This window comes from Rhincodon typus, unplaced genomic scaffold (assembly GCF_021869965.1).
Source record: "Rhincodon typus isolate 14 unplaced genomic scaffold, sRhiTyp1.1 hic_rhity00000567, whole genome shotgun sequence".
In the NCBI taxonomy this organism is placed as follows: Eukaryota; Metazoa; Chordata; class Chondrichthyes; order Orectolobiformes; family Rhincodontidae; genus Rhincodon; species Rhincodon typus.
In genome coordinates, this window is record NW_025966205.1 from 1 (window position 1) to 8,884 (window position 8,884).

The following is an 8,884-nucleotide window of genomic DNA, read 5'->3' on the forward strand; positions in this document are numbered from 1 at the left end:
TTACTGCTACTACTATTATTGTTACTGTTATTATTATTATTATTATTATTCCCGCTATCGCCGCCGCCGGATCCGCACCTCCCTCCGGGCTCACTTCGCTCCCGCCAAATGACTCCCTCCGCGTCCGAAGCCTCCCGCCCCGCCCACCGGTCCCGTACTTTAAACCCTTCCCCCGCACCACTTCCGGCCGCGCCGGGCCTGGGGAACGGAGGCCGTTATCAGGGCCCGCCCGCTCCTTGCGATCCCCCCACCCCGACCCCCATTAACATCCTGGGCTAACTGAGCCGGCGGCTCACTGCGGACAGCGATTGGCTGAGGGAGAAGAAGAAGAAGAAGAAGAAAGCGGCGGGGAGTTGGATGGGGAGTGTGGTAGGGTGTTGCGGGGGAATGTTTAAGAGGAGGGAACGGAAGCGGATCCGGGGGTGGGTTGGAAGAAGGTGGGAAATGGAGGGGGAACCGGACCGGAAGTTGTCGTGGGGCGCGGGGGCGGGGACGGAGGAACGGACCGGAAATAGGGCGGCGGTGTGGGGGAACCAAAAGAAGGACGGACCAGATACCTCCTTCCTCTGTGAAGATGGCGGCCGCTAGCTGGAGGTGAGTGGATCCCAGCACCTGGACCGGACCGGGATTAGGCCTCACTCCGAGGCCAAGCCTGGCTCTTGGACTCTCTCTCTCTCTCTGTAGTTAGTATCCGGGGACCTCCACTACCCTCTCCTCTTGTCCTTCCCTGCTATTCGGCTGTGGAAGCCCTCATCATTTGAACATCATTCACAATTTACGCTCACAGCGAGCATTTGGAGCTCAACGCACGTTAAATTTCTGATTTTCTCCTCCTCCTCCTTCAAGCACGTACGCCAAACAGCGGTGTCTGAGGTCGTTAGAATCCCCTACAGTTTGGAAGCAGGCCTTTCAGCCCATCGAGTCTACACTGACCCCCCTCACCCCTCCCAAAGAGCAGCATGCCTTCCCCCTACCCTATCCCCACAGCCAATCCACCCTAACCTGCACATCTTTGGGCTGTGGGAGGAAACCCCACACAGACACAGGGAGAATGTGCAAACCCCACACGGATAGATGCCCGAGGGTGGAATCGAACCCGGGCCCTTGGCGCTGTGAGGCAGCAGTGGTTAAGCGCATAGCCACCGTGCTGCCGGTCTACTGCACTGGTATTCCCAGGCAGTCTTCTGTCCAAGTATAACCAGGTCTGAGTCTGTTTAGCTACCACAATCTAACGAGATCAGGTGTTTTCAGGCTTGTATTCCTCTCCTCATTTCGGGGGGCACCGTTGGTGTGGGTCTGTAGCCCAATGTAGATCAGATAGAGTTATGCAGCACGGATACAGACTGTTCAGTCCAACTCCTCCATGCCGACCAAATATCCTGAACTGATCTAGTCCCATTTGGCCCATATCCCTCTAAACCCTTCCTATTTGTTGTAATTGTACCAGCCTCCACCACTTCCTCTGGCAGCTCATTCCAAACACGCACCACACTCTCTGTGAAAAAGTTGCCCCTTGGGTCCTTTTTAGATCTTTCCCCTGTCACCTTAAACCTATGCCCCTCTGGTTTTGGACTGCCCCCCAACCCTGGGGAAAAGACCTTGACTGTTCACCCTATCCATGCCCCTCATGATTTTATAAGGTCACTTCTGTGCCTGCAGTGCTCCAGGGAAGATAACCTCAACATATTTAGTCTGTTCCTACAGCTCAAACCCTCCAACATCCTTGTGAATCTTTTCTGAACCCTTTCAAGTTTCACAACATCCTTCTTATAGCAAGGAGATCAGAAAATTGAATGCAGTATTCCAAAAGTGGCCTAACCAATGTCCTGTACGTCCGCAACATGACCTCCTCTAGCTGCTGACATTTCCTTTGGGTTAATGTTTGAGCACTGTCCCGCGGTCATGTCTGTGTCTCTCTCCTGCAGGTCATACTGTATTCCAAGCTGAAGGTGTTGGCAGGAGCCCGAGATGTCCCAGGCAACGAAGAGGAAACATGTGGTAAAGGAGGTGCTGGGAGATTATGATCCGCCCTCCGAGATACAACAGATTGTGCGGGTAAGGGCGTACTCGGGGACGAGTACAGCTGGGCCACACTGAGGGACCTTAATACCACTTTCACTGGGATACAGATCTCTGTCTCGAGTGCTCTCCTGCCCCCTCTCTCTCGCCCGCGCTCTCCACCCCCTCGCTTGCTCGCCCCCGCCCCCCCGCCCCCCCCCCCCCCCCCCTCGCTCGCTCGCGCGCAGGCGCTCTCTCTCCCCCCCTCGCTCGCTCGCGCCCTGCAGTTTGGGGTCCCACAGCCAAACATGCACAAATGCTCACTGGGCTACGTGTCCGTTACGCACGCACACACACGCCTATGGGCCCCATGGGTGTATCCACTAAGATTTGGACCATTCATGTAATTGACTGTGAGGAGGAGGTAGAACCTGTCTTGAAACTTACGGCCAGTCAAATGGACCTCACGCTGATCTTCAGTGTCTGGAATCCAGGCTGCTCACAGATCAACAGGCCATCCTGACCTTTATACTTGCTCGCAAACAAACTGAGTCACCTGACAGATTTCCTTATCCCCGCCCGGCCTTCTCCATGCCTAGGAATTACACATAAGTGCAGCCCCTCACCAGAAGGGGCTGGGACCTTACACATCTCCGATTACTGTGCCTAGTCAAACCTGACAGCTCCCTTTCTATGCGTCTCCCGTAATTTTACCACCCGTTTAGCTTCTGTTAATCATCTCCAGTCTTATCACATTAGGATCCCTCTGTGCAATCTTCTAGGGTTGATTTGATTTGATCAATAAAGTGGACAACATAACCGAGTTAAAGTTGAATCTTAAAGTGACCTTCCTAGCGTCAGCTGTAAGTTACGATCAGCTCAGAGATTTGCCACCTTCCTGCTCTTGGCCTGTCTCAATCTTGCCCCCTAATTTCTGACTCATGCTGGGGCCGGGGAGGCTTTCACAGACACTGGGTGCCCTCCCCCCTTTTCCATGTGATCGGGGCGAAGCGTTTCAGGGGGCTATTTGACTGCAGAAGTCATCGCGGCAAAACATGACGTCAAGCTGCGTGTTTCCAGCTGGTGACTTTTTCCCCAGATCTTCAGCGGAAGGTTGTCGGCAATTTCTTGACTGCCACCCCAGCTTATGGAGGCTGGGCTGTTCCACTGGGGCATGGGCGAAGGGGACAACATAATGACATAGTGTTCATATCACTGGACTGTTCATCCAGGGGCCTGGGGTAATGGTGCAAATCCCAGCTGGTGGAATGTAAATTCAGTGAAGGACATTAATGTTATGACATTGATTAACAATTCTGGAATATAAAATTAGTTTCAATAATTGGGAGACCATCACAGAGACATACAGCATGGAAACAGACCCTTCGGTCCAACCAGTCCGTGCCGACCATACTGCCTGCTCCCGGCCCATATCCCTCCAAACCGTTCCTATTCATGTGCTTATCCAAATGTCTTTTAAACATTGTAACTATACCCACATCCACCACTTCCTCATGGAGTTCATTCCACACACAAACCACCCTCTGTGTTTGAAAAAAAAATTGCCCCTCATGTCTTATTTAAATCTCTGTCCTGTCACCCTAAAAATGTGGCCCCTAATCCTGAAGTTCCCCCACCCTAGGGAAAAGACTGCTATCTCATCTGTACCCCTCATGCTTTTATAAACCTCTGTAAGGTCACCACTCAACCTCCTACACTCCAGTGAAAAAAGTTCCAGTCTTTCTTTATAACTCAAACCCTCCAGTCCCAGCAACATCCTGGTAAATCTCGTCTGAACCTTCTCCAGCTTAATAACGTCCTTTCTATAACTGGGCGACCAGAACTAGACAGTGCTCCAGAAGAGGCCTCACCAATACAACGTGAACATGATGTCCCAGCTCCTGTACTCAAAGGCGTGGACAATGAAAGCAAGTGTGCTAAACGCCTTCATAACCGCCCTGTCTATTGCCTTAAAAACTCATCTGGTTCACTAACGCTGACTTAGGGAGAGGAATCTGCCAGCCTTACCTGGTCTGGGACTTGGCACGTGACTCCAGACCCACATCAACATGGTTGACTCTTAGCTGCCCTCTGAAATGGCCCTGGTGATACATTCGTGCTCAAGGGCGCTCGGGGCAAGTAATCAACAACAGGCACGTCCCACAAAACTGCGTTTCTTTAGAAATCTGTACGGTCATCTCGCATTCCCAGTTGAGCAGCAGCGGATGTGTGTGTTTGTTTTTTTTTCTTTATTCATTCACGGAATGAGGGCATTGCTGACTAGGCAGCATTTGTTGCCAATACCTAATTGCCCAGAGGGCAGTTAAGAGTCAACCATGCTATGGGTCTGGAGTCACATGTAGGCCCCGACCAGGTAAGGTTGGCAGTTTCCTTCCCTAAAGGACATGAGTGAACCAGATGGGGTTTTTCCGACAGTCGGCAATGAACTGTTGACTACCCCTGAGCCTTTGGGATGGTGCTGGGGGTCGCGTGATGCAGCGAGAGTGAGAAACCACGTGGCTTGGATCGCCCTGAACCTTTAGCTGGAAGTTTTCACCTTGTGCCCGTCAGGACGCGCGCAAGAATTCCAAAATTTCAGACATGGCAGGACAGTTTCTAACACCGGAAGCGAGGGGCACCAGTTGATTGGCAAAGTGACCCTGATTGGCGGATCTGTTGCCGTGGAGATAGGAACAGGGAGCAGCTGGCTCCCCTGCGCTGTCGCGATGGTTTGGAATGTGGCATTCTTGCATTGGGTCCTGACGGCGCGCGGTCTCAGCAGCGCCTCTTCTCTCTGCCGTTGTGTGCCACGTGGTGCTGTCTGTTTGCCTGAGTGCCCTCTACAGGCTACTTGTCGGCTCGCCCCTACAGGTGCTCGGCTCGCCGGGGAACAACCTGCACGAGGTGGAGACGGCCCAGGGGGAGCGGTTCCTCGCCAGCATGCCCACCAAGTTTCGCAAGAACATCTGGATCAAGAGGGGTACGAGCGCATTGGTGTGGGGGGAGGGGGGGGGAGGTGGGGGAGGGGGGCGCTTGGTCAGGGTCCGGCTTAATGCGAGGCAAGGTCCCTTTGGAATGGGCAGTGTTAGTGTATTGGCTCTGGCCAGCCACTCAGTTTGGGGGCAATTAGGGAGGAGCGACAAATGCAGGCCCGGCCAGCAATGTGCATGTACTGTGCGAAAAATTCAGCAGAGGGGAATGAAAGATTTGGGGGGAGGATTGGGGTTTCCACTCGCGTCTTAGAGTCAGTGTTGGAACCTGGGAAGTTGGGGGTTACTGACTGGCTGTGTGTGTGTGTGTGTGTCGGGGGCGGGTGGTGGAGGCGATGATCTCTCTGTGAGATTATCTGTGTTCGGTCTCTCTTCCATCCCCCCACCCCGCTTTGTCAGGCGATTTCCTAATCGTGGACCCCATCCAGGAAGGTGAAAAGGTGAAAGCGGAAATTAACTCGATCCTGTACAAGGAACACATCAAGCAGCTCAGGAAGGACGGGCTCTGGTAGGACACTCGGCTTGAGTCGCGAGGCCAAGCAGTGACGGAAATCCAAAGGGTACTCGCGCGAGGGTGATGCCTGTTTGTGGGGATGTGGGTGGTACCTGGTAAGACCTTGGGGGATCTAGAGCCCTGGGCTCATGTTCGGGGAAGCTGGGTTCGAGTCAGGCCAGGCAGCTGGTGAAATCTTTCAAAGGTCCAGTGATGGTGCCTGGAATGTGGCTACTTTCTTATTGTAGAATAATAGTGTTTTACTAACAATTGAAGAAAATCTGCCCTCCTTGCCTGGTCTGGCTGTAATGAGAGTCCAATCCCAGCACTATGGGGTTGGCTCTTAACTGCCTCGTATCAATAATTCGAGAGCAATTAAGGTCGGCGCCGAGGGAGCGCGGCGCGGCCGGAGGGTCAGCGATGGGTAGCAGCAGATGTGTGTGTCTATGACTCTGATTGTCAGTTGGTGGAGCCCTGCCCCTGACCCATGTTCCTTCTGGTCCTAACCCTGCAGGCCTGCCACTTTCTGTGACCCAGCGACAGAGTGCCCCGAGAGGTGAGTGTCTGGTTTCAATCCACGCCATCAGGGGCTGAATCCCAAGGGATCTCCTCTGTCCCTTCACAAAGCTGCACCTCTGTGTGTTTGTTTGTCTGTCTGCCTGTGCTGTGGGAGTGAGGGCACATTGCTAAATGTGATAAACTTCAGCGCACTGACTTGGCACAGGCTGGTGAAAGAGACTCTCTTTCCCTGACCTGTGTGCGTGCTGGTGTGTTTGTGGAGCTCAGCAGACAATGAACACTCGTTTCCCCTTGTCTCAGCTCCTCTGCTGCCGATAGCCTCAGCCCTGCATTTGTTCCCTCCAGAATGAACGATTCTGACACACTCCTGACTGGTCGCCCCCTTCCTATTGTTCAAAACCCTGCTGCCAGCATTTTAATGGGACTGAGTCACATCCATCTCTCACCATATTACTGACCTGCATTGACCCTCTGGTTGGGAGATCACCCAGTCTTCAAAATTCCCACCTTTATCTCCAAACCCGGTGTACTCTCATCCACTCTACCTCTGTATCGCCTCCAGCTTCTACACTGCTCGCTATCTTTCTCACCTCCTCCAGCCCCTACACCCCTCCCTATCTCTGGTGATATAACCCCAACTAATGCTGATACTGAGCCCAGACCTGGCTTGATAGACTGAGTTCTGTTTTGCTATTTGTTTGCTTACGAGGTTAAGTCACTGAATATAATCACAAGAAGCTGCCAGTATAATTCTAACAAATAACCTAAGTTTATTCCCCTTGAAAGGAAAGAAAGAAAATGATTAATATACAATAACTACTTGACAGTCATTAAAAATATCAGAAATTGTTTCCACCCTTTTAGCCTCAGCAATAACCTTACAGATACCCAAACTTCAGTGAATGCCCACCCTGTCTCCACTGTTAAAGTTCTTTATTCAGTTAGCACAACTGTAATCAATTTTTTTGTCTGCCCTTTCTGCATTCGCTTGATGCTATCTTTCAATTAATGTCTCCTTCTGAGATGCTTACATTGCTAACAAAGCTCACCCAGTCCTTAACTTGGGTTCCCGAAACTCCACTTCCACGGCCTTCTGTTTTTGAATCTTTTCTTCAACCACGACTGTGTTGGAGATGGCTAAACTGTGTGAATTATTTACTTCTGTGTCAATGAGTCCTGCACACCACCTTTTCCCGATGAACAGTTTTCTGTCTGTTGTTAGTGGACACATATGACAGCAACCCAGTTTTCTCTTCATGTTTCTAATGCGCTGAACTATAACGAAAGGGGTTTAAATACCTCATTTCATTACACAACCCAACTCTACTTCCAGAACTCAAACATTTAAACTAAAACCATTTCCCTCTCTCCATTATACAAATCAATCTTAAAACTGTAGCACGTTCTGCCACTTTGGAGCCCTTTCCAAATGAGCCCCCTTCACACTGTAACCCTGACAACCCCTCCCTGTCTCTGTCACTTCCTCTTGCGCCTACACCCCTATCTCTGTGATTTTTCTCCAACCCTTGCACCTTTCCCTATCTTTATAACCCCGAACTCTGGAATTCCTTCCCTAAGCCCCTCCGCCCCGCTCTCCTTAAAGTTGATATTGACCCTTCTTGGTGCCCTCTCCCTTCCAGCTCTTGCTCGGTGGCCTACTTGGTTCTAGAATATACTTGTGATGTGCCCCCGGGGTGATATTTCATTGCATGTCAGGCTTCAGGTAAAGGAAGCTGCATTCTCTCTCCCTCTCCAGTAACACAAAGAAAGATGGAAGTAACCGGGGCTCGGAGGAAGAGTCGGGGGATGATTCGGAAGACGACAGCGACTTGTTTGTCAACACAAACCGAAGGAATTACGAGTATTCGGAGAGCGAGGACGAAGAGGAAGACGAGGAGGAGCAGGGAGTTTAGAGGACAGGACAGCAGCAAATGCTTGCTTTAATAACTGCAGGCAAACCGTTGATCGTTTTTTTTTTTCCTCAAAGACTGCAGAAGGGGCAAGTGCTTCATCTGGGGTTGTGGGGGGGGAGGAGGAGAGACATCCTTTCAGCGTCTTACCCTCTCTCCCACTGCCTTGCAGCATGTTCCCCTGCGGGTATCCATTTGAATCCTGCACCAGGCTGGCTGTGTCATTAATACATCTTCTGGCAGCTCCACCAATGACCTCCGCCAGCCAGTCCATCCCTGTTCACCTTCTTCTCTCACCACCCCCCCCAATCAAATTGACTGAGGAGCTTTGGAGGCTGATGACAACCAGTTGATTGTGGGATAGGAGGGTAGATTTTGTTTGTTTGTGTGCGCACACGCCACAGTCGACCAGCTCGAGGCTTTATCTTCCTGTCACTTATGGAGCGATGCACTGAGAAGGGCAGAGTCTTACATTCTGGAGAGAATACCATTTGTACTTAAAATAAATAAATATTGCTGAGAAATGAATGTTTTGTGCTGATGTGGAGTACCATTCCACTGCATCAACAGAGCTAGCCAGAAGAAATGCAAATGGCATGTGGGCATGGCTGGCTGTGCTCAGCATTTCTTGCCCATCCCTAGTTGCCCTTGAAGGTGGTGGTGAGCGGCCTTCTTGAACCACTGCAGTAACGGTGATATTTCCAAATAGTGACTTGGAAGGGAACTTGTAGAGGGTGGTGTTCCCATGTATCTGCTGCCCTTGTCCTTCTCGATGGAAGTGATTTTGGAAGGTGCTGTCTGAGGATCTTTGGTGAATTTCAAACACCGTCCCACCCAGTTCTTTCTTTTTCTCTGCGTGAGGTTTTGGCTTAAACATAGCTTCCAGAGGTATCTTTTACCACTTCAATAGAAGCAGGAATTTGTTGGAAAAGCCGCAGCAGTTCTGCTAGCACCTGTGGAAGAAAATCAGAGTT

General features: G+C 51.2%; 1 protein-coding gene across 3 annotated transcripts; it reads left to right on the top strand.

Annotated features, from left to right (window-relative positions):
- Window positions 1-505: 505 nt before the first annotated feature.
- LOC109925710 (probable RNA-binding protein EIF1AD) lies at window positions 506-8,438 on the top strand. Of its 3 annotated transcripts, none has more exons than XM_048621356.1 (6): window positions 506-594; window positions 1,926-2,055; window positions 4,870-4,978; window positions 5,388-5,496; window positions 5,996-6,037; window positions 7,757-8,438. In XM_048621356.1, exons 2-6 carry the CDS (start codon window positions 1,969-1,971, stop codon window positions 7,911-7,913), a joined length of 504 nt encoding a protein of 167 aa, XP_048477313.1. In that variant the 5' UTR covers window positions 506-594; window positions 1,926-1,968; the 3' UTR covers window positions 7,914-8,438. The 3 variants fall into 3 exon arrangements, with proteins under 3 accessions (XP_048477313.1, XP_048477316.1, XP_048477315.1); XM_048621358.1 differs by having other exon boundaries at window positions 590-683; XM_048621359.1 differs by lacking the exon at window positions 5,996-6,037.
- The last annotated feature ends 446 nt before the right edge of the window (window positions 8,439-8,884 follow it).

Excerpts from the sequence above, each read along its gene's own strand:
- LOC109925710 (XM_048621356.1), top strand. The coding sequence starts at position 1,969 with ATGTCCCAGGCAACGAAGAGGAAACATGTGGTAAAGGAGGTGCTGGGA. Across the intron at positions 2,056-4,869 it reads AGATACAACAGATTGTGCGG|GTGCTCGGCTCGCCGGGGAA; the intron begins GTAAGGGCGTAC and ends TCGCCCCTACAG. Across the intron at positions 4,979-5,387 it reads GAACATCTGGATCAAGAGGG|GCGATTTCCTAATCGTGGAC; the intron begins GTACGAGCGCAT and ends CCGCTTTGTCAG.